The sequence below is a fragment of the Haliotis cracherodii genome, unplaced genomic scaffold (genome assembly GCF_022045235.1).
Source record: "Haliotis cracherodii isolate W230 unplaced genomic scaffold, xgHalCrac1.p SCAF_12, whole genome shotgun sequence".
Taxonomy (NCBI): domain Eukaryota; kingdom Metazoa; phylum Mollusca; class Gastropoda; order Lepetellida; family Haliotidae; genus Haliotis; species Haliotis cracherodii.
This window is the reverse complement of record NW_027266267.1, coordinates 19506329-19532328: the sequence shown is the minus strand read 5'-3', so window position 1 is coordinate 19532328 and position 26000 is coordinate 19506329. Positions and strand designations below refer to the sequence as shown.

At 46.8% G+C, this 26000-nt stretch overlaps 1 protein-coding gene across 1 annotated transcript in view; it reads right to left on the bottom strand.

Annotated features, from left to right (window-relative positions):
* LOC139458228 (ribosomal RNA processing protein 1 homolog A-like) overlaps positions 1-25475 on the bottom strand; it is a 29958-nt gene extending 4483 nt beyond the window's left edge. The window contains exons 1-10 of the mRNA XM_071239590.1: positions 25349-25475; positions 22037-22116; positions 21368-21511; positions 19842-20036; positions 18483-18547; positions 16785-16959; positions 14348-14445; positions 11402-11538; positions 9437-10479; positions 1308-1392 (exon numbers count right to left, since the gene is read on the bottom strand). Coding sequence (XP_071095691.1) covers positions 1308-1392; positions 9437-10479; positions 11402-11538; positions 14348-14445; positions 16785-16959; positions 18483-18547; positions 19842-20036; positions 21368-21511; positions 22037-22116; positions 25349-25472 — 2146 coding nt within the window. The 5' untranslated portion in view covers positions 25473-25475. The remainder of the gene's footprint in view (positions 1-1307; positions 1393-9436; positions 10480-11401; positions 11539-14347; positions 14446-16784; positions 16960-18482; positions 18548-19841; positions 20037-21367; positions 21512-22036; positions 22117-25348) is intronic.
* Between the last annotated feature and the right edge of the window lie 525 nt (positions 25476-26000).

Sequence of the window (26000 nt, the reverse complement as noted above, 5' to 3'; positions counted from 1 at the left end):
TACAAAAGGTTAAACTCATCGTTCAAACTCTGCAAATACATACAAAAGAATAAACTCATCGTTCAAACTCTGCACGTACATACAAAAGGATAAACTCATCTGTCAAACTCTGCTGGTACATACAAACGGATAAACTCAACTGTCAAACTCTGCAAGTACATACAAAAGGATAAACTCATCTGTCAAACTCTGCAAGAACATACAAAAGGATAAACTCATCTGTCAAACTCTGCAAGAACATACAAAAGGATAAACTCATCGTTCAATCTCTGCAAGTACATACAAAAGGATAAACTCATCTATTATCAAAAACTAGCTCCCACAGGAGATATGGCTTGAGTATGTAGATGCAATGAAATTGCATCTGTTAGAAATTGAAGCTGTTAGCAGTACTTTTTACACTTAAGACACTGAAAGTCATAAATGTATTTACAGCATTAAACAGCACGAATTCCCCAAGAAGAACTTTCTGTGCCTTTAAACGGTATACCAAAATTCCAAAGATTTTAAAGAGGCTTGATATGACGTCAAAGTATGACAATCCATGGTTCATTATTCCAGTGTAGTTCTATCGGTTGATCTACCAGTTTACCAGTGTGTTTGTTTGTGTGTTTGTTGTTTAACGCCCCACTCAGCACTATTTCAGCTATATGATGGCGATCTGTAAGTAATCAAGTATGGACCAGACAATCCAATGATTGACATTATGAGCATCGATCCATGCAATAGGGATGCAATGACAAGAATCAACCAAGTCAGCGAGCCTGACCACCCGATCTCGCAAGTCTCCTCATGTGACAAGCATAGTCACCTTTTACAGCAAGCATGAGTTGCTGAAGTCTTCTAGTTTTCTAACAAGGATCATAACGGGCCTATACTGGGAACAACATTGGCTTTTGTGCGTACAGTTATCTCCCCTTATGCCATAAAGCAGACTGATGCTGTAAACGTCACATGCTGCTAAATAAGAACCAAATCCGGGGTACACAAAGAAATGGTCAGGAGATGATACACTAACATCAACAGAAATCTGTGTACAACTCGATATGTTGATGGGAAACCGATCAAGAGTTACCCTTGGACCCTTGGACCCTGGGACCCTGGGACCCTGGGACCCTGGACCAGTCGTGTGGGAGGAAAAGTGTGTTTGTTGCTTAACGCAGCACTCAGCAGCCTGTAAATAATTGAGTCTGGACCAGACAATCCAGTGATTGATATTATGAGAACCGACCATGCTGTTGGGGTATGATGACACGCATTAATCACGGCACCTCAATCACTTCCGTGTAACCATAGTAACCACTCACTCTGGGCGGTATTCTTCTTCATGTTAAACTTGACTTTCTTCTCACTGGCTGTCATCTCGGGTGTGGTCTGTAGGGCGTCGCCGGTCTGTAATGCCACAACAAATAAATAGAACCAGTCTCTTGGTTGTTTACTCTGCCCTCAGCAGGAGAATAAAGGCTGTAGTTAGAATACATATTTGTAGGAGGTCAGTAGCTGGTTGGTTGGTTTGTTGTTTTACGCCTCGCTCAGCAATATTCCAGCTATTTGACGGCACTCGGTAAATAATCCAGTGATTAATATCATGAGCATCGATCCTTGCAATTGGGATCAATGACATGCATCAACCGAGTCAGCGAGCCTGACCACCAGATTCCGTTAGTCGCGTGTTACGACAAGTATAGTCGCCTTTTACGGCAAGCATGGGTTGCTGCAGACCTATTCTACCCCGGAATCTTCACGGGTCAGGAGGCCAGTGAATCTCAGTTGAGACATTTTGTGCAATGAGGCGCTGTAGCTCACTAGATTATTTTCTGGAGTGAGTGAGTGAGTGAGTGAGTGAGTGAGTGAGTGAGTGAGTGAGTGAGTGAGTGAAAAACACCACATATAATTTCAGTTATACAGTGGCGTAACTCAGCATAGAGAACTGCAACACCTTACGACTACTAGGACAGCCTTTTTTCTGGAAACCTGCAACATTACATCTCAGAGAGTGAGTGAGTGAGTGAGTGGGTGAGTGAGTGAGTGAGTGAGTGAGTGGGGTTTAACGCCGCTTTTAACAGTATTACAGTTATATCACAGTGTGTCAGCTTAATGTGTGAGGAAAGTCCGAAGTGATGCAGGTCTCAGACGTTTACCACTTTGGTGACAATTTCACATTCAAATGCTTATTTAATATAAATGATAAAATGTGTTTTGTACTATTTGACCATGTTGACACCTAAACATTAAAAAAGCTGATCTTGATTCTCTCATTTCTAGGTTTGATTTCTTGTCAGTAGACCTAGATAATATTCCATCACTGTGTGCTTAAACTTTGTGTGCACATGAACAACATCTATGTAAGGGCAATGACGGATATATATTTTCTAAACTTTGTTTTATTTTAAATATTAAACAAGTTTAGACAAGAACATTTCATTTGATCTTTGTTTCAGGGTAACAGTGGCCACTCTTGCTGTTTAAAAGGCAACGGAAGCTAACATCACCTTGCCACACTCCCACTAACCTTAATACAAGACAAAAATTTTTACAAACCTGTAGAGGTTATGAATTCTCTGATTAAATCCTCCTTGGGGCACTTATTGCATTTTCCTTGCTCAAGAAAATCTACATGACATAGTTGTAACCATTTTCCTTAATAAAAAATGTTACCACACAAAAAATTCGTTTTCGTATGATATACGACCACCCTTACGGGGCCTCACCACCAACGGCGCCTCACGCCAGGGGGAGCAACTCTCACCCAAATCACTTTCCATATGTCAAATGCTGACGGAATGTGGGGAGGTGGGTGGCCGTGCCCCAAGGAGGATTTCATCAGAGAATTCATAACCTCTACAGGTTTGTAAAATTCTCTTTCTGATTAAATCCTCCTTGGGGCACTTATTGCATCAGGACAGACTCCCAAAGATAATCTAGGAAGTGGCATCCGTCAGCAACAGGCGTAAATAAATACATCGTATTTGATTATTCAACAGAATAAAATATTGAGTTCAATAAATGGAACCAACCTTATCGTGAGGCACCACCGTCGAAAGGCGGGGGCTAGAGACAGGGCGTGGTCGACCATATATTATGATAAAGCCTGTTTTTGCGGCTTGTCATAAGTTGAGGACTCGAAACACCTCCCACCCCCACACTTTTTTTGAACAAGTGATATAGGGGCGTAGATCACGAGAGACCATAACCAGCGCTGAGCTAGGCCAGAGGGTCCCCGAGGATCGAAGGAGCGCGTGCGCAAAATACGAGTATTATCGAGTAGTACGGACTGATATTTATCGACCGCAGAAGATAAAATCCGGACCATTACCGAGCAGTATAACCGGAGGACTGTCTAAAATCTCGAATGCTCAATCGGCTAGAGATTAGAACTTTGCCCCGTTCGGAGAACTGACTGACCAAACCGAGTACGCTCGCTTGAGTGTTTGTCGAGTTGGTAAGGTTTGATGAATCGTGCTCGGCTGGCTCCAAATAGCCGCGGAGCAGATCTGCTCAATGTGCAGAGCCGCGGCGTACGCTTTTGACGCAGCCACTGCTCTAACCTAATGAGCCTTCAACCTGGTAGGGGGGGTCCCTGCCTGTAAGCGTATACGCTGTACAAATGGTTGAAACTATCCACCTCGAGATAGATTGTTTACTCGCAGGTGAGCCAACCTTCCTACCGCCGTAACAGCAAAATAGTTGGTTATCCTTACGGACACCAATATTTCTGCTGATATAGGCCTTGAGAGTCGTGCGGACATCCAAGACATGAGCATGTCTTGCAGTGGTCCCCGACGAGGAAGGCTGTGAAAGAGCAGGTAGCTCAATCATAGGAGCCGTTCACGTGGAAGCGTGTGCGAGCCTTTGACGGTAAGAGTCCGGTAGTCGAAAACTGACTCTGTCCCGGTGATATTTATCGACCGCATGGAAGACAGTTATTTCGGGATCGGCTGACATAACACGAATGTCGCCTACCCGTCTGCCGGACGTTACCACCAGAAGGAATGCCGTCTCCCAGCTCAACAGCTGAAGAGAGAGAGACGACAGATCCCGAAAGGAAGGACCGGACAGCCAATCGAGAATGATTGACAAGTCCCAAGGAGGACTGATCCGCCGGACTGGCGGTCGGATCCTGTCCACACCTGCTAAAAAGCGCTGCACTAATGGGTGTGCACCCAGAAGTGCCCCGTCGACAGTGACGTGAAAAGCTGCGATAGCTGTAGAGTACCCCCGGACTGTTGATGCGGCCAGGCCGTCATCTAGTCGCGACTGGAGAAACTCAAGCACGGATACGAGATCTGCAGAAAAAAAGATCTGCAATCCCTCTATCGACACACCAGGGCGCATAGCAGGCCTATCTATCGTACTGAACGTTTGTCGAATCTCTCCGCGAAACCAGTATTGTGTCTGCAACCCGTGCAGGAATACCGCTCTTCTGGAGGCGATTCCTGACAGTGGCCAAGCCACCCATTGAATCCTGGGATTCGGGTGGAGGGCCCCGTTCTGGGATAGGAGGTCCGGTCATAAAGGTAATATAACAGGAGGCTGAGCCAGAAACCTGAGTATTACTTGAAACACACTCTGCGCCAACTAAAGAGGTGCCAGGAGCACAATTAGTCGCGCAGGCTGAGTGCTTAGCTGAGACAGGACCTTGGAAATCAGAGGTACTGGGGGGAATGCCCACAGAATTCTGTCCGTCCAATCTAGCTGGAAGGCGTCTGGTGCCACCGACCTCGGGTCGTGGACTCGGGAGCAGAACGTTGGTGTCTGGTGATTCATCACAGACGCAAACAGATCCACCTGTAACGGCCTGTTTAACAGGGAGAAAATCCCGAATATCCCCGGGTCGAGCCTCCACTCGTGAGGAGCGAGGATCCGGCGAGACAGAGCGTCCGTACGGACGTTGTCCACCCCCGGGAGATAAACAGGTAGCACCCTGATATCGTGAGAGTCGCACTATAGTAGGAACTGCCACGTCTTTCGTCGAAGCGACGGAGACGCCGTTCCCCCCTGCTTCCGGATGTAAGTCATCGCCGTTTGGTTGTCCATCTCTAGACGAACCACTTGGCCACGAAGCAGACCCGGGAAGCGTTGGAACACCAACCTGACCGCTCTCAGTTCTAGCACATTGATATGCAGTTTGATCTCCTGCTGGGACCATAGTCCCGAGGCAGTGTGATCATTCAGATCGCCTCCCCAGCCGGAGAGTGACGCGTCTGTTTGAACTGTGAGAGACGGAATGGGAGTGTCGAGGGGGAGCCCCCGGGACAGATTCCCGACCTCGGTCCACCACTGGAGGTGTGTTATGAGCCACTACGGAGTCTCGAGCACAGTCTCGAGATCTTCCGAGTTCGCCCAAAGTCGACAGAGTGCTTGTTGAATGGGACTCATTCTCAAGCGCCCCGCCAGACCAAATACACTGTCGCCGCCATGTTGTCCAGTCACTGGAGCTATGTACGAGCAGTGTGACTTGCGCTTAAGGGACTTGATATCTTGTGACAGAGATACACGTCCTCTCACCGTGTTGAAATTAGCCACTAGGAAGACTAGATTCTGAGTGGGGCTCAGATCTGACTTCTTGAGACTGACCATCCACCCTAGAGTGATCAGAATATCTATCACTTGTTGTGTAGCTATCTGACTCAGGGATTGCGATAGAGCTCTTAGTAACCAGTCGTCGAGGTACGGATGGCAGAACCGACCTTTTGACCTGGCCACTTGGGCGGGAATCAACATCAGCTTGGTGAACACCCTCGGGGCCGTGAAGATCCCGAATGGTAGAACCCTGAACTGATAACACCTCCCGTCGAAAGAAAACCTCAGGTATTTCTTGAACTCGGGGTGTATTGGTATGTGGAGATAGGCGTATTTAAGTCTATTGACGTTAGCCATTCTCCTGTCTCGACAGGTGAGGTCACTGTTTGGTGACTAGGAAACAAGTCGAGTAGAAGCCCTCGTTTTCCTGTCCCTCGGGACTCGGTTCGATCGCAGCTTTCATAAGTGCGTCGACCTCGGCACGGAGGAATTCCGCCTTCTCTCGGGTAGCAGGCACCGGAGTGTGCTTTATCCCGGAGAAGGGGAGGGGCGGATGATGTTTCCACCGTGGCAAATGGCCATCCCTTAAAATGGACGGGGTCCGGGGATTGTGATGTAACTGTCTCCGATTCCTTCAGGAATAGAGCCAGTCGGCCGCCTACGGGGACATCCGGCTGGAGGCAGTGGACCCCGGCTGTCGGCACTTCGATAACTTGCGACTGTGGGTTCACCCGGGGCTCTTCGGGCGCTAATGGGAACCCATCGTTCCCAGCCACGCGAATAAGCTGTTGGTCTCGACCAGCTGCCTTGCCCCGGCCCGTGCCTCTCTTGCTCCTCCCGGCGCCCTTATACCTGAAGGAAGCGGCGGCTTCCAAGCAGGTGTGGACGTCTGACCCGTGCGTTAGCGTAGGAGGGGACAATTGGAGAGGCCCGCTTACGCGGTTTTAACACTTAATACCTCCAACATGGCCTCATGAGTCTTTGATGGAAGTATACAATTGAGCGGCCTCTCGGACCACCTGCTGAGCCCCAGGGAAGAGGGTGGCACCCTCTTATACGGCAAAGCAAGTAAGTCTTGGCGTGTGTAATTCGAGTATTTAGATACCGACATCCACCGCCTGCGCATGCCCATAACAGCGCACATCATCTGCGAGGGACAGCTACGAATAGCGTCCCGCGTAAGATAACTGAACTTCCGTTAGTTGCGCGGCCAACTCCGAAGAGTCGACCGGCCCCTCTCCCGCTAACTCACTCTGTACAGCCGACAGATACACGGAGTGTACGGACACACGGAGCTGTTGGCATGCATTATGATATTGCTCCTCGAAGCATATGTAAGCAGCCTTCAACTCCGCACCGCACACGGGAAAGGGGGGGCAACAGCCGGCCCTGCTTGACCTTAGTCAAGTTGGGTGTCTCCGACTCTGGCATGGGCGCAGCCACCTGAGGCAGTACCTGGACAATCCTGTCCCGCACGTGCCTCTGCACCCGGCCCGATGCCGAGTCCCGGTGCCGAGGTGCCGGAGGTTCAAGGGAACCCACCTGGCACCGGGCTAGGTATCCACTAGTGGAAGCCTCGGCCTCGGAAGAGGCGTCTGGCTCCGCTAGGGAAAATTGTGCGTCGGTAGTGCACGGGCCGAGCCGGCGCCCGCCACCACTACGCTGGGGATCGACCGCGAGCCAGAGCCGAAGCTCGGTCTCGGATCGTCCCCGAGACAAAGGGAACCAACCTTGCTCCGGGGCAGGTATCCACTAGTGGAAGCCTCGGCCTCGGAAGAGGCGTCTGGCTCCGCTAGGGAAAATTGTGCGTCGGTGGTGCACGGGCCGGGGCCCGCCACCACTACGCTTGGGAGCGACCTCGAGCCGGAGCCGAAGCTCGGTCTCGGATCGTCCCCGAGACAAAGGGAACCCCCCTGGCTCCGGGCTACGAATCCACTAGTGAAAGCCTCGGCCTCGGAAGAGGCGTCTGGCTCCGCTAGGGAAAATTGTGCGTCGGTAGTGCACGGGCCGGCGCCCGCCACCCCTCCGCTGGGGAGCGACCTCGAGCCGGAGCCGAAGCCCGGTCTCGGATCGTCCCCGAGATCAAGTGGCCTGCCTCGGCCGACGCCGGGCATAACACAGATCTCGAAGCCGCGTCCGGCGCCGACAACGGGGAAGGCTCAGCCCGTAGCTCCTGCCGGAGCCGAGACTTCACCTCCTCCATCATCGACGCCATCGGCGACTTAAGTAACGCAGAACAGTCTGCCAAAGACAGTGCAGGAGAGGGTGCAGTGCTTACTACGGGGACCCTCTAGCCTTCTCCCCCGGCCCCCGGAGAGGGAGCGGGGGAGACAATCTCGGCAGCTTTTTTACCCTTTTTAGATGGGGAGGGGGGATGTCTTAGTAGATCTGATATCTACCCCAGCCTTTATAGACCTCTTTAAAGTGGAACAAGTCAACTTGTCTCTTTTGGGGGGTAAAGGCAATGTCCTCCGCCAGACATATCAGGCAGCGTTCGTGCCTGTCTTAGAACAACCCGTACACAGTTTGAAGGTCTTTGTAAACAAGACCGTAATTTCTGAGGTTGGCGGGAAGGGTATTAACGTGTATCAGTGTGATATAAAGATTGGAAAGATACGTGCTTAAATTGTAAAACTAGAAGCAAAGGCGTAATGTAGAATGCGATTTGTAACACGATACTAATAGCCAATGTCGTAGTTTAATTAGAACACCAAAGGGGCGTGTTACGCGCTAAGGTGTAAAACCCGTAAAAAAGGTAAGTGTAGTTTATAAATTAACACACCACCTTGGGTTTTGTAAAGGAAAAAATTGTAGACCAATGCTGTATGATATAACAAAACCCCAAGCCGTTTCTTAATGGCCTTGGTGTTACATGTATCAGCCCGTGGAACTACAATATGGACGCCATTACGGCCATTTGAATTCAAAGGTACCGTGCACGTGGCGTCAATTACAACTCTATAACTTCACAATGCGAGGTATTACGCCTTTGCAATGAAAGAAATGTACCATACATACAGTTTGGTCAGCCATGGTTCTTGTCGAACGATAGATTTCTCATATTTTGTTTTGTGTGAAAAATCAACACGTCTGTCTCTTACAGATGACATAAGGAAAGTGATTTGGGTGAGAGTTGCTCCCCCTGGCGTGAGGCGCCGTTGGTGGTGAGGCCCCGTAAGGGTGGTCGTATATCATACGAAAACGAAGTTTTTGTGTGGTAACATTTTTTATTAAGGAAAATGGTTACAACTATGTCATGTAGATTTTCTTGAGCAAGGAAAATGCGATAAGTGCCCCAAGGAGGATTTAATCAGAAAGAGAATCATAATTCATGACCCACCATCCCTATAATAAATGAGCTGTCCCAAAATACTGTATTCAATGTAAGGCGCTCTTAAAATTAGAAATAGGGGGCTCTGATTAGAAAAAAAATTGGTGAAAAAAAAAAAGTTGAAAGATCGTAAATTTTGTGGTTTATGCTGACAGCCTGAAATGATACAAAAGAAAAGTCTGTGGATATTATACATGACAGATATATTTTTCAAGAATTTAAATGTCCATAATTAAGGGTGCATATAACCATGGTAACACTCGAGTGTGTATTATACACGGTTAAATAAGTCTTGTGTACATTGATCCATCGTCAGGGGTGCTGATTGGTATTGTTCGCTAGCCAATATATTAGCAAATATGACTGTGGGCACTAATAAGAGCGGGGCGCTTACTACGTCGAATACGGTAATGTGCTAAATTAAATAAAAATTATGTGAAAAAATACAACTTTTTATAAATGTCTCCAGCTGTTGTGGTACGACAATATATATATATATATATATATATATATATATATGCCTATTTCAGCTGTGTAAACATGTCATTTAAGTCTAAAAAATTTCAAATATACATCTCTTACCTTTTTAACCGGTGTCTTCATCACCTTGGCAACGGCTTTCTTCACAAAGGCAGCAGGTGGAGTTGACATCTTCTCAAACTTCGCAAATTCGGATCCTTTCGACTTCTTGTCCTTGGTCTTTTTCTCTTCAGCCTTGACCTTGGCCTGATGCTTTTTGCTGGGCACCCATATTTCCACCTCTCCCTCTAGCAGATGCTCATCCCTCGTCTCCTTGCCAACACTAGCATTTCCATCCTTTGTCTCCTTGCCAACACTAGCATTTCCATCCTTTGTCTCCTTGCTTACACTAACTATCTCATCTTCCTTCAATGAACTTTTTTTGGACTTTTTCTTGTTTCCTTTATTTTTGTTCTCACCATCTTTCCCTTCGTCCTTGAACAGCTGCTTACTGACGCTACCGTCCACAGGCACTGCTTTTGTTTTCTTTGGAGGAGAAACATCTTTCTCCTCAATCTTCTCTTCAGTTGATTTTAACCTTTTCTTCTTTTTAGACTTCTTGCTTGAACTGCCTTGTTCCTTGGGAATAGTTTCACAACTCTTATTGTTTGGAGGGCTAGTGCCTATACTTCCATCGTTCTGCAGCTCATCCCCACTTGAACCCTTATGGGAGTTGCCTCCCTTGGACACTGACTTATCTCCCCCTTGTTCAGCCACCTCTGCAGACTGGGCCCCCTTCTTCTTCTTCCTCCTCTTCTTCTTTTTCTTCTTAGGGGAATCTGTTTCTGACACAGCACTGCTTGTATCCAGATATATCTTTTTATCAGCCTCACTGGATGGAGTTAACTTTACTTTCTTTGAAGCATTCTTCTCCGACGCCGTTTCCTGGAGTTTGCGTTTTTGCTTCTTCTTCCCTTTCTTGACGACATCTTCTGTTTCACCTGCAACCTCATCTTGTGCGTCCACTTCGTCCCGTGTGTTCACCTTATCCTGTGTGTTCACCTTATCCTGTGTGTTCACCTTATCCTGTGTGTTCACCTTATCCTGTGTGTTCACCTTATCCAGTGTGTTCACCTTATCCAGTGTGTTCACCTTATCCGTTGCTTCTACAGAAGTAATAACAGAAAAACCTCGTTTTAAGATTGGATTATTCTCTAGAACACTACTTATCGTCATGGAAAATGTCCTCATATGTTTAAACTGTAGCAATGATATAGAAAAATGTTCCATCAAAATTTGATAATATACTAAAAAGGTCCTAAAGACATTTGTCTCCAGCAAAATCTTGTCTTCAACACCCAAAGGACATACAGCCTACACAATATTCCTAAATAAACTAGTGTTTGTTTGTTTGTTTAACGCCACACTCAGCAATATTCCAGCTATATAATGGCGACCTAAAAATAATAGAGTCTAGACCAGACAATGCAGTGATTGACATCATGAGCATCGATCCATGCAATTAGGATACGATGACATGCATCAACCAAGTCAGCGAGCCAGACCACCCGATCCCGTTAGTGGCCTCTTACGACAAGAATAGTCACTTTTTACGGCAAGCATGGGTTGCTGAAGACCTATGGTACCCCGGAATCTTCACGGGGAGACAAGCATGGGTTGCTGAAGACCTATTCTACCCCGGATCTTCACGGGGAGACAAGCATGGGTTGCTGAAGACCTATTCTACCCCGGATCTTCACGGGGAGACAAGCATGGGTTGCTGAAGACCTATTCTACCCCGGATCTTCACGGGTCTCCAGGAGTGGAGTGAGTGGTGTTCAGTGCCACTCAGCAATATTCAAGCTACACCATGGCCTGACAACAATCAAGTTGGGCTAGATAATCCAATGATTGGAAGCATGAGCAGTGATCGAGGTCACCAGGCACAATGACAAGCCCAGACTGAGAGATGCAGTCATGGAGCAAGAATATTGACCTGTGAGGCGTTAGTCAACAACCCACAATCTACTCCGTCGGGTAACTACGCCTCCGGGTAACAAGAGTGTAAATGGGAACAAACTAGGGCACCTTGCTGGCGTTTCTTCTTCTTCTTTTTAGGATTGAGATTCACCAGCCTCATCACAGCATCCTCTAAGTCTGCATCAGGGTCGTAGTCCTCCGTCTCATCAGCGGTCGGTACAGCACCTGCCGCGGCATCCCGCAACCTGCACAACATACAGGTGAGGTGAGGTGAACATAGGTGAGGTGATGAGAGGTGAGGTGATAAGGGGTGAAGTGAGGTGAGCATAGGTGAGGTGATGAGAGGTGAGGTGATAAGGGGTGAAGTGAGGTGAGGTGAAGTGAGGTGATGAAAGGTGAGGTGATAAGGGGTGAAGTGAGGTGAGCATAGGTGAGGTGATGAGAGGTGAGGTGATAAGGGGTGAAGTGAGGTGAGGTGAAGTGAGGTGATGAGAGGTGAGGTGAGGTGAGGTAAGCATAGGTGAGGTGATGAGAGGTGAGGTGATAAGGGGTGAAGTGAGGTGAGGTGAGGTAAGCATAGGTGAGATGATGAGAGGTGAGGTGATGTGATAAGGGGTGAAGTGAGGTGAGGTGAGGTAAGCATAGGTGAGGTGATGAGAGGTGATAAGGGGTGAAGTGAGGTGAGGTGAGGTGAGCATAGGTGAGGTGATGAGAGGAGGTGATAAGGGGTGAGGTGAGGTGAGGTAAGCATAGGTGAGATGATGAGAGGTGAGGTGATGTGATAAGGGGTGAAGTGAGGTGAGGTGAGGTGAGCATAGGTGAGGTGATGAGAGGAGGTGATAAGGGGTGAAGTGAGGTGAGGTGAGGTGAGCATAGGTGAGGTGATGAGAGGAGGTGATAAGGGGTGAGGTGAGGTAAGCATAGGTGAGGTGATGAGAGGAGGTGATAAGGGGTGAAGTGAGGTGAGGTCAGGTAAGCATAGGTGAGGTGATGAGAGGAGGTGATAAGGGGTGAAGTGAGGTGAGGTGAGCATAGGTGAGGTGATGAGAGGAGGTGATAAGGGGTGAGGTGAGGTGAGGTAAGCATAGGTGAGGTGATGAGAGGCGAGGTGATAAGGGGTGAAGTGAGGTGAGGTGAGGTGAGCATAGGTGAGATGATGAGAGGTGAGGTGATAAGGGGTGAGGTGAGGTGAGGTAAGCATAGGTGAGGTGATGAGAGGCGAGGTGATAAGGGGTGAAGTGAGGTGAGGTGAGGTAAGCATAGGTGAGGTGATGAGGTGAGGTGATAAGGGGTGAGGTGAGGTGAGGTGAGGTAAGCATAGGTGAGGTGATGAGAGCAGGTGATAAGGGGTGAAGTGAGGTGAGGTGAGGTAAGCATAGGTGAGATGAGGGGTGAGGTGAGGTGATAAGGGGTGAAGTGAGGTGAGGTGAGGTGAGCATAGGTGAGATGAGGGGTGAGGTGAGGTGATAAGGGGTGAAGTGAGGTGAGGTGAGGTAAGCATAGGTGAGGTGATGAGAGGAGGTGATAAGGGGTGAAGTGAGGTGAGGTAAGCATAGGTGAGGTGATGAGGGGTGAGGTGAGGTGATAAGGGGTGAAGTGAGGTGAGGTGAGGTGAGCATAGGTGAGATGAGGGGTGAGGTGAGGTGATAAGGGGTGAAGTGAGGTGAGGTAAGCATAGGTGAGGTGATGAGGGGTGAGGTGAGGTGATAAGGGGTGAAGTGAGGTGAGGTGAGGTGAGCATAGGTGAGATGATGAGGGGTGAGGTGAGGTGATAAGGGGTGAAGTGAGGTGAGGTGAGGTAAGCATAGGTGAGATGATGAGGGGTGAGGTGAGGTGATAAGGGGTGAAGTGAGGTGAGGTGAGGTAAGCATAGGTGAGGTGATGAGGTGAGGTGATAAGGGGTGAAGTGAGGTGAGGTGAGGTAAGCATAGGTGAGATGATGAGAGGTGAGGGGATAAGGGGTGAAGTGAGGTGAGGTGAGGTAAGCATAGGTGAGGTGATGAGGGGTGAGGTGCCATAGGGATTAAGTTAGTGAATGAGTTGGGTTTGTCGCCACTTTTAACAGTATTCCAGTCATATCACAGCGTGTCACCTTAATTGCGGGAGGAAAGCCCAAACTGATGCTGGTCTCAGACGTTTACCACTTCGATGAAGCCCACGAGCACGGGTATGGTGCTGACAAACATAGAAACATAATCAGAGCGAACCAGGATTCGAACCCACAATCATAGGGTTCTGGCGTGCCCAATAGACGCAACTCTGCACAGTGAATAGCAGCGCCTGAGACGACTGGGCCACCTGTGTCCCCGTCCTCACTAAGGAGGGTCTGTGGTAGTAATGCCCTCACTATTGAGGGTCTGTGGTCTGTGGTAGAGATGCCCTCACTATGGAGGGTCTGTGGTAGTGATGCCCTCACTATGGAGGGTCTGTGGTAGAGATGCCCTCACTATGGAGGGTCTGTGGTCTGTGGTAGAGATGCCCTCACTATGGAGGGTATGTTGTAGTCACGCCCTCACTATGGAGGGTCTGTGATTGTGATGCCCTCACTATGGAGGGTCTGTGGTAGAGATACCCTCACTATGGAGGGTCTGTGGTCTGTGGTAGAGATGCCCTCACTATGGAGGGTCTGCAGTAGAGATACCCTCACTATGGAGGGTCTGTGGTCTGTGGTAGAGATGCCCTCACTATGGAGGGTCTGTGGTAGTCACGCCTTCACTATGGAGGGTCTGTGGTCTGTCATAGTGATGCCCTCACTATGGAGGGTCTGTGGTAGAGATGCCCTCACTATTGAGGGTCTGTGGTAGAGATGCCCTCACTATGGAGGGTCTGTGGTAGTCATGACCTCACTATGGAGGGTCTGTGGTCTGTCATAGTGATGCCCTCACTATGGAGGGTCTGTGGTAGAGATGCCCTCACTATGGAGGGTCTGTGGTAGTCATGACCTCACTATGGAGGGTCTGTGGTCTGTCATAGTGATGCCCTCACTATGGAGGGTCTGTGGTCTGTGATTGTGATGCCCTCACTATGGAGGGTCTGTGGTAGAGATGCTCTCACCTGTTGACAGTCCTGTACAGCATCTGTCTGTTTGTTCCCCGACATCGCTCCTGGCTCCCCACTTGGAACAGATGATCTGCAAGCAGCGAGCAGTCAAACTGAAACAGAGGAACCATCGCATTAGGACACACGTCGTGCATAGTTTCACACACTCTACAAGCAGGACCTGAAATAATTTGGGAAAGTAGCAAAAATGCTGCAAACAGATCTGTACCTGAACAATGTTGCTCTGTTTGTTTTGTTTGTTAGTTTGTTGTTTAACGCTGCACTCAGCGATACCAAGCATTGGACAGCGGTCGGTTAATAATCTTGACCAGACAATTCAGTGATCGACATCATGAGCATCGATCTACACAACCAGGATACAATGACATGGATCAACCAAGTCCGCGAGCCTGACCACCAGATTCCATTCTGGGCTCGATTTAAGGAACATGATTTAACTTGCACCAGGTTCATGTTGTCATCAAAAACACACGTTGCACCAGACAAAACCAGGTTGCACCTTGGCTCCATAAAACAACAAAGTTGAAACATAGGCTGTTCTACAGCCATTGTCACAGAAGTTAATGACGCATTGTTGTAAAACGTAATAGGAACATGTGCACATAATCTTGAGTGTGTGATTGAGTATGGTTTTACGCATCTTCCCGAGGCAAGAGAGTTAACTGACTATAAAAGTCCAGTTTCCACCCTTGCCGAACTAGACTGGTATTATGGAGTTACATTTTGGCTGGACTAACGAGTCTATGCAGAGTCCAATCAAAATCGCGCACCAAAATCGAAATCCGGTGTGTAAACTGTCATGCAGATTTCGGTCAATTGCAGGATTTGCAAAGCATGTACACCGTCAACTCGTTGTCAACAGATATTTTCCAAATCTTTTCATGTTTTTAAGCAAGGTGCTCTCGCAATGTAAGACTCGTTTTATCACAATATAGATCTTGATTATCGATCAGATCGTCTTGACTGGGCACCGCCATTTTGTTTGAAACAAATGCAAGTGATGGAATCCGATTGGTCCATAGGAGAGGCTCAGAAGGGACATAACTCATAAAAACGTTCAGCAAGGGTGGAAACTGGACTTATGTAGTCAGTTAACTCTCTTGCCTCGGGAAGATGGGTTTTACGCCGCTTTTAGCATTATTCCAGCAATATCACGGCGGGGAACACCAGAAATGGGCTTCACACATGCACATAATCTTGAAGTGCCGACAGTTTGATGATGTCAAGCCCAAGAAAGCATGACAAAATACAGATAACACAGGGCTTCGTGGCTTAGTAGGGTAAATAAACTTTAGAGGTATCGTGTGTGTTCAAAGACCATTAAGGGATAGCCATACACAAATCTGAAATATTTTGACATGCACTTGACGCATGTAGACAAATATTAGGCTGCATTTTTCAATAATAAGATGCACTTGTGCATGTTTTACATATCTAAATCAAGCGCTGACATTTGTCGCCTCTCATGACAAGCATGGATTGCTGAAGACATAAATATTAGGCTGCATTTTTCAATAATAGGATGCACTTGTGCATGTTTTACATAGCTAAATCAAGCCTGGACGTTTGTCGCCTCTCATGATAAGCATGGGTTGCTGAAGGCCAATTCTAATCTTCAAGTGGAGATTTCTTTGCAACCAACATCTACTGATGGGACTGATTCTCAAGATGCAAGTTTGTCAATTTCACTTTGAAAAATGACACAATTGAGTCAGTAACTTTGTCCCCATGAAGATGGAGAATACATCGTGACATTAATCAATAGATTCATATCATGAAACATAATTATGATGTGTTAAGATTTTGATACCAAAGTAATTATCTATGAAAAAAAATAAAATCTATGTCCCGTCACGGCAGACATCCTCCTACAGCTGCAGGTTCCCCTCTTCAGACACTTTAGGTGAGGTGAGGTGAGGTGAGGTGAGGTGAGGTGAGGTGAGGTGAGATTGGGTTTAACTTCGCGTCCAAGATTATTGCACTTATATAGCGACGTGCATGCACGTGTGTGTGTTTGTGTGGCTGCTTGTACTAGTCCGGACTGATGCCAATTTACAGTGCTAGCCCACTGAGATACCATGCCGCAGTTTAACATGAATACCCCACTCAGATACAGTATACTGACTCCGAGCCGACCAGTCCTTATTTTAGAGCGCCAGACAGGTTAACAACAAGTACAATCTTTTAACGTCTTTTTGTATGACATGGCTGTGGATCGAACATCGGACCTTCCGCTCTCAGGGCGGACGCTCTATTACTAGACCATGGAGGCGGTCTCAGATACTTCAGTCACAACGAATGTCATCCATGTACATAGCATTAGTTTAATATCACTTGTGTTTTTCAGAGCAAAGTATCCTAGACGACCCATAATTCCTGAGATCGTCAGTGTTCACCAACAAGCTGATTGGCCCCCTGTGCGTATACTCACCTTCAGTTTGGGTTCCGAGTCCTCGTCGTAGCCAGAGTCCGAGTCATCCTTTGTCCCCTCCATCCCATCCTCCACTGCCTCCTCCTTCTTCTCTCCCTCCCGCTGCAACCTCTCCGCTGTCTGCTCCACCACGCTGTTGTACACACTTCCAATGATCCTCTTCAGCACCAGGGGCCTGGAGACGACACAACACACTCTAGTGATGAAGTCTACAGGTCTACAGAACATCCATCAGTGCAATAAGAACTTTCAGACAGCATCAGTCAATGCAATGTGGACATTCAGACATCCATGTGGACATTTGACAGCATCAATCAAGGCCATGTAGACATTCAGACGGCATCAGTCAAGGCCATGTGGACATTCAGACAGTAACAGTCAAGGCCACATTGACAAGGCCTTGTGGACAATAAGAGAACATGCGTCAAGGCCATGTGGACATTCAGACATAAGTCAAGGCCATGTGGACAGTATCTGTCAAGGCCATGTGGACATTCAGACAGTATCTGTCAAGGCCATGTGAACATTCAGATGGCATCAGTCAAGGCCATGTGGACATTCAGACAGTGTCAGACAAGGCCATGTGGACATTCAGACGGCATCAGTCAAGGCCACGTGGACATTCAGACAGTATCAGTCAATGCAATGTGGACATTCAGACATCCATGTGGACATTTGACAGCATCAATCAAGGCCATGTAGACATTCAGACGGCATCAGTCAAGGCCATGTGGACATTCAGACAGTAACAGTCAAGGCCACATTGACAAGGCCTTGTGGACAATAAGAGAACATGCGTCAAGGCCATGTGGACATTCAGACATCAGTCAAGGCCATGTGGACATTCAGACAGTATCTGTCAAGGCCATGTGGACATTCAGACAGTATCTGTCAAGGCCATGTGAACATTCAGACGGCATCAGTCAAGGCCATGTGGACATTCAGACAGTATCAGTCATGGCCATGTGGACATTCAGACAGTATCTGTAAAGGCCATGTGGACATTCAGATGGCATCAGTCAAGGCCACGTGGACATTCAGACAGTATCAGTCAAGGCCACATTGACAAGGCCTTGTGGACAATAAGAAAACATGCGTCAAGGCCATGTGGACATTCAGACATCAATCAAGGCCATGTGGACATTCAGACAGTATCTGTCAAGGCCATGTGGACATTCAGACAGTATCTGTCAAGGCCATGTGAACATTCAGACGGCATCAGTAAAGGCCATGTGGACATTCAGACAGTATCAGTCAAGGCCACGTGGACATTCAGACAGTATCTGTCAAGGCCATGTGGACATTCAGATGGCATCAGTCAAGGCCACGTGGACATTCAGACAGTATCAGTCAAGGCCACATTGACAAGGCCTTGTGGACAATCAGAGAACATGTGTCAAGGCCATGTGGACATTCAAACATCAGTCAAGGCCATGTGGACATTCAGACAGTATCTGTCAAGGCCATGTGGACATTCAGACAGTATCTGTCAAGGCCATGTGGACATTCAGACAGTATCTGTCAAGGCCATGTGGACTTTCAGATGGCATCAGTCAAGGCCATGTGGACATTCAGACAGTATCTGTCAAGGCCATGTGGACATTCAGACAGTATCTGTCAAGGCCATGTGGACATCCAGACATCATCCGTTGATGACCTCCAGCTGCTGACATACAGGCCATGAATGAGGGGACATACCTTCTCCCAGTCTGCAGGTAGTCGTCAAACACTTTGAGGAGAGACAGGATCTGCTGACCATCCAGCTGAAATGACCAATCAGAGAGCAGCATGAGAGAGGAGTTGGCCAGTAGGATCTTCTATTTCAAATACCAGTCAATCAATCAACAACGTCTTCACATGACAATTAAACTTTGTGTATTTCAACAATTGTTCCTTCTCACACACTTCAGACTTACATATGTATACTAACAACAAAGAAAAGGGAACTAATGATTTGAATGTGGCTATTGTGTGAGTCTGTGAGTGAGTATGGTTTAACGCTGCTTTTAGCAATATTCCAGCAATATTACGGCGGGGGATACCAGAAATGGACTTGACACTGTAGCTGTTGAGGTGGCCCTGCATCTGACCACCATGAAAGTTCATGAGTGAGTGAGTTCATGAGTGAGTTCATGAGTGAGTGAGTTCATGAGTGAGTTCATGAGTGAGTGAGTTCATGAGTGAGTTCATGAGTAAGTGAGTTCATGAGTGAGTTCATGAGTGAGTTCATGAGTGAGTGAGTTCATGAGTGAGTTCATGAGTGAGTGGCCCAAAATGGTGGACACACCACACATTGATCTGCCACATTAATTAATTTTAGAGACATTTATCGTCCTTACACATTCACTATCATTCACTATTATTTGTCGGAAGTATATTAATGTCCAAAGTCCAAAACTTGCAAGGTTTAGGAAAAAAGAAAAAAAGAGCGAGTTTGGTCACGATTGATAATTTTCTTACCAATATTTCAGGCTTCGATATTTGAGTTTTCAGAGGGCCAGGAAGGCCACCATCCTACCTCGATGTTTGTTCAACAACCTCATTAAAATCAGATCTTAGTTCTCTCTACCGCTAAACAAAGATCCGAGGACATCCCATTAGGGGTCACGTCAGAACAACCTTTCATCCAACCAATCAGAGCGTCGCTTACCAGATCATGAAAGTGACAGTCAGAATGTGTTTTCTAATCATGTAACCACGATATATTTAACACGGGGTATTCCGAACTACAGTTACGGTTTTGTGATTATAACCATACAATCTATGCCATATATAAGCCATTCCAGAATGTTCTATCAGTTTTAAATTTTTAAATCGAGAATATGTCAAACTATGTTTAGAAGCATAGTCGCCAGTTTGAAACTAGTGTCGTAAAGCTCGAGAAAGCTGCCCTTGATTGGCCAATGTCGATTGCTTGTCAGTCATTTCACTGGTCGGTCCAAATTCGCGAAAGATCGTTCTGACGTGACCCGTAATGGGATGTTGTCAGATCTTTGTTTAGCGGTAGCGAGAACTAAGATCTGATTTCAATGAGATTGGTTCAACATTTGCACCCACCTGCTGGGCTCCAACCTTGGCCAGCTCTGACAGGTAGATGTCAGCAAGGTGCATGGAGAAACTGTCAGGGATGCTGTCTGACGTCGTGCTCAGCGTCGTCGCCCGCATCACCTCTGCCAGGTCGGCGATCATCTCCTCCGCCCATCCACCCTGTCTCAGCAGCACAAACACTTGGTGGAGCATCTGCCGCGTCATCTGAAAACATGTCAGAGCATCTCTGTCATGAACTTTGATTTCTGCCCAACATTGGTTGGTTGGTTGGTTTGTTGTTTAACGCCGCACTCAGCAATATTCCAGCTATATGACCGCGGTCTGTAAATAATCAAGTCTGGACCAGACAATCCAGTGATTAATTTCACGAGCATCGGTTCGATAACATGCATCAACCAACTCAGCAAGCCTGACCACCCGATCCTGTTAGTCGTCTCTTACAACAAGCATAGTCTCCTTTTACGGCAAGCATGGGTTGCTGAAGACCTATTCTACCCCGGAATCTTCACGGGTCTCTGACCAACGTAAATAACACTGTATTATAAATCTGCCCAGCCCTGACTTACATTCAGTGTTTGAAATAGGCCTGTAGGCCCAAGGCCGATAGATTTGTTCTCGGGCTGACAGTTTTAAAGTTCAGCAGACCCTTACGGCCTGCCATTTATTTAAGTAATTATTTATTAAGCATTCTTTAATTAATGTGATTAACAAAACTTTCATATTCATAAACAGTGGGATTAGACCTTTCAAATGGTGTATGACATATAGTCGCAAAGATGTTTTCAAGCTGATATTTCCTGATGAATGTGGGCTTCATCTATCACTGCCGAGCCTCTGGGGGGTCGATATGAGAGCAGTAAAAGCTTCTGGTTGACTGATTGTGTTTTGTAAGTTATAATGCAAGAATACGTCTCCCTGCTTCAGCTGAAATGTTTGGGCCTACAGTTTTTCCACTGGGCCTACTGTTTTTTCCACTGGGCCTACAGTTTTTCCGCTGGGCCTACAGTTTTTCTGCTGGGCCTACAGTTTTTCCACTGGGCCTACAGTTTTTCTGCTGGGCCTACCGTTTTTCTGCTTGGCCTACAGTTTTTCCACCGGGCCTACAGTTTTTCCACTGAGCCTACAGTTTTTTCACTGGGCCTACAGTTTTTCCGCTGGGCCTACAGTTTTTCCACTGAGCCTACAGTTTTTCCGCTGGGCCTACAGTTTTTCTGCTGGGCCTACAGTTTTTCTGCTGGGCCTACAGTTTTTCCACTGGGCCTACAGTTTTTCCGCTGGGCCTACAGTTTTTATGCTGGGCCTACAGTTTTTCCCCTGGGCCTACAGTTTTTTCCGCTGGGCCCACAGTTTTTCCACTGGGCCTACAGTTTTTCCGCTGGGCCTACAGTTTTTCCACTGGGCCTACAGTTTTTCCACAGGGCCTACTGTTTTTTTAAAATGTGCTGGCCATTAAGGCTGTCAGTTTATTCTGCTGAGACTCTGCTGAGACACTGCTCCACTTTATAACCCTGTATTCAAACTGCCCCAGCACTGACCATCATAAACTTGTCCAGCCGCTGTCTGTCGATGCCGTTCCACTCGCGAGCTTCTGTCACCAGGAACACCTTGAAGAATGTCATGGCTGCCGCAGTGTTGGTGAAGCTGAAGACAAGGCGGGTGATGTGGACAGCCAGCTCCTCCTGGTGGCAAACACAAACATCAGTAAATACCAGGACACCCGATCCAGTCAATACGTCACACGACCCCGTCAATATTGCTGCAATACAACCCCGTCAATACAACTTCACCCGACCCCGTCTATACCACTTCACTCGACCCAGTCACCTGAACCCCCTTCACCAGACCCCATCAGTACTGTGTCCCCCAACCCAGTCAGTACCGCTTCACCCGACCTCGTCAGTACCGCTTTACCTGACCCCGTCAGTACCATGCCATATGACCCCGTCAATACCACTTCACCCGACCCCGTCAGTACCATGCCATCAGACCCCGTCAATACCGCTTCACCCGACCTCGTCAGTACCATGCCATATGACCCCGTCAATACCACTTCACCCGACCACGTCAGTACTGCCTCATCGGACCCCATCAGTACCATGCCATCCGACCCCATCAGTAGCGTGTCGCCCGACCCCGTCGATACCGTTGACCCCCAGATGTGATGCAGAGTCCTGGGGACGTATTCTAACCCTGGGATGGTTTACCTGCAGCAAGGGCTTGTCTTGCATCCACATGCAGTAGTGAAGACCCTTCCATAGCTTGATGAGGTCCTCCTCTGTCAGTCCTGAAACAAGTACATCCATTAACAAGCATCATCAACGATCATGATCAAGGTCAATGTAACCCTGTGGTTACTGTTAAAATGTACAGGAAAGTGACAGTGTTCCCGTTGCGTTTTAAAACCTCGTGGACTGGTAACTCTAAAAATGACCAGTCCCCTCTAATTTTTGTAAGTCCCAACTTTCAACAACAAAAATGCAACGACGTCATCTCAGAAGTAACTTTGTTAGATCTACAAGTTATTCACACAAAGTTCAGTCACTATTTTCTCGGGTTTTTTAGTATTTTGAGACTACAAATATATATTTAACCTCAAAGCAAAGCGAAATGTTATTTCCTTGCACTAAAAATAGATAACAGGAAACCCTAATGGTAACAAACAAGCTGACTTTGTTCGAAAAATATACTTATCTGAATATCACCAATGTTTTGTTCAACAACAAAGACTTATGAGGTAATTTATTTGCCAGTCCACAGGGACTTGCAGTAACATGAATTACCGGTCCAAGTCTAATTTTATCGGTAAAAAACTGGTAATTACAAGTAAATGGGAACACTGAGCAACTGTGAAAGCATGGTAATTGTTGCTCCAAATAATTGATTTCATCGATGACTTATTTCAGTGTCTAACCAAGGAGTTGGTGAGGTGAGGTGAGGTGAAATTGGGTTTAACGTCGCGTCCAAGATTATTGCACTTATATAGCGACGTGCATGTACGTGTGTGTGTGTGTGTGTGTGTGTGTGTGTGTGTGTGTGTGTGTGGCTGCTTGTACTAGTCCGGACTGATGCCGATTTATAGTGCTAGCCCACTGAGATACCATGCCGCAGTTTAACATGAATACCCCACTCAGACACAGTATACTGACTCAGAGCCGACCAGTCCTTGTTTTAGCCCCTTAATGCCGAGCGCCAGACAGGGTAACAAGTACCATCTTTTAACGTCTTTTGGTATGACGCGGCCGGGGATCGAACCCCGAACCTTCTGCTCTCCGGGCGGACGCTCTACCACTAGACCACGGAGGCGGTCAGTGGTGTGGTGAAATGTGGTTAAATGTGTAAGATTATTGTTCTCATAGTGACATGCATGCATGTGTGTGTGGCTGCTTATGCTAGTCTCAACTAATGCCAGTTTTATAGAGCCAGCCCACTGAGATGCCATGCCGCAGTTTTACATGAATACCCCACTCACACACAGTATACTGACTCCGAGCCAACCAGTCCTTGTCTTATCACCTTAATGCCGAGCACAAGACAGGGTAACAACAAGTACCATCTTTTAACGTCTTTTGGTATGACGCGGCCGGGGATCGAACCCCGAACCTTCTGCTCTCCGGGCGGACGCTCTACCACTAGACCACGGAGGCGGTCGGTGGTGTGGTGAAATGTGGTTAAATGTGTAAGATTATTGTTCTCATAGTGACATGCATGCATGTGTGTGTGGCTGCTTATGCTAGTCTCAACTAATGCCAGTTTTATAGAGCCAGCCCACTGAGATGCCATGCCGCAGTTTTACATGAATACCCCACTCAGACACAGTACACTGACTCCGAGCCAACCAGTCCTTGTCTTATCACCTTAATGCCGAGCACAAGACAGGGTAACAACAAGTACCATATTTTAACATCTTTTGCTAAGATACAGATGGGGATCAAACCACCAACCTTCCGCTTTCCGGCAGACACTCTATCCCCTGCAATACGGAGGTGATGTCTAACCAAGGTTTGTTTGTTTGTTCGTTGTTTAACGCCGCACTCAGTAATATTCCAGCTATATGACCGTGGTCTTTCAATAATCTAGTCTGGACCAGACAATCCAGTGATTGATATCATGAGCATTGGTCCACGCAATTGGCATCGATGACATGCATCAACCAAGTCAGCGAGACTGACTACCCAATCCTGTTGCCTTTTACGACAAGCATAGTCACCTTTTGCGGCAAGCATGGGTTGCTGAAGACCTATTCTACCCCAGTCTTCATGGGTCGTCTAACCAAGGAATCAGTCATGGTTTCAGAACTTGATAACTGTTGTGTACAGGAAAGCACTTATTGTAAGAGACAGCTGTGTTTACTGGTGTTGGGAAACTGCTGCAGATGCAAGACGGATGCACAGACATCCAGACTTGCCAGATATTATAGACTTGCATGGGCTGTATTGGACACATTTGTTTCACTTTCAGGATCTGTATGACAGACTAAAAATGATAGTGATGTTACCACTACCAAACCGTCATAATATAAAGTATAATATAATTTATTTTATTTTTTTTAAATCAGTAAATATATCTTATTTTATGTTACAATAGTTTAACTATATCATGTATACTGACTGCAAAATAAACATCATTTCATGAAAATAATTCATGAAAGTGTCCCAGTGAAATATCAATGCATTTTGGGGGTATCTCGTTTTTAACATTAGTTTGTATCCAAATTTAATGTTAACTGACAAAAAGTGGCACAATTTATGGACATAATGGGTCACCAAAACACAGTTTAACAAAAGTCCATGGTACAAAGTCAGATTTTGTCACATTTCTGGAGTCAAAATAAAAAATTGCAGGATTGCTCCAGGTTTGTTAAAGATTAAGTGTGACCGTATTCAGCAAATACAAGGACAATGTTATGCTTCAGTGCACCAACAAATCTCAGTTGTAATATTGACAATGTTAAGAAATACAGAGCGTCAATATATATTTTGAAATATATCCTCAGCATTGACGACGATGACTGCAGTGATCACGTTTCTGCCAGCTTCTGTATGCGCTGGGCAGTTCCGTAGCCCTGATGGTTTCGCACATAGGCTAGAGGGCTGTCCCTCTATTTTAGTCTTTGACCTAATGACAGTATTACAGTGGGTGTGGCTATTTCGGTTTATTCATGGTTGACTGTTTTCTCGTACAGTGTTTTGACAGTTTATTACTGAATGTTTTATACGTAATTATCTTTATAAAAAAATATATGAGCATCTATAAACAAAGTGGTAATATGGGAGGAGTGCACCTTCCCGCTTAAACCTATGGATCGAGGAGGCATGTGGGATATGTGAAGCGAGAAACAAAGTCAGCAATCTGAGACAATTAACACAATATAAGCTGCGCACGGTGAAATTCGTTCTTGCCATCAATATGTCCATGTTTTCTGATGCGCGAAAAGTGAAGCTCTCACGTGTCTCAACTCGGCGCAGAAGAAATACAAGTACAATGAACACAATTGATAAACACGTGACATCGTGTACCTGGCTTAGCAGCAGATTTTGAGTGGATATATTTCCTTAGTTTCTTCAGGGCCTTATTGCGTATTTTCTTCTCATTTGCAGCTAGTCTTTGAGCAAACTGTATCTCAGCACTGGGAGCCGCCATCTTAAACACATGGTCTGCCGGAAGCACAAGAGCGACAACTCTGTGTGATTGGTGAAAACAAAAGGGAAGAGAACGGCTTCGAGGATTTTCAGTTTAATCAACATATAAATGGAATTAAAAATGAATCAATATCTTTAAACATATCTTTTTTTAACGTAGTTTCCGTTTTACTTACAAATAGGATAAATACACTGCAGTGATAGTCCATTTATGTCAACTTAAAATATACAGTACTGTCTTTGTGATTTTATGAATGCTTTGAAAACGTCCAGAATGGCGTGAGTGAGTTGGGTTATATCGCGGCGTGTCAGCTTAATGTGGGAGGAAAGCCCGAAGTGATGCAGGTCAGAGACGTTTATCACTTCGGTGAAACCCACGAGCACGGGTATGGTGCTGACCAACCTAGAAAAATGATCGGGGCGAACCAGGATTCAAACCCACAACCATATAGGTGTCTGGCGTGCCTAAGGGACGCAACTCTGCACAGCGAATCGCGGCGCCTTAGACGACTGGGCCACCCGTATGCCC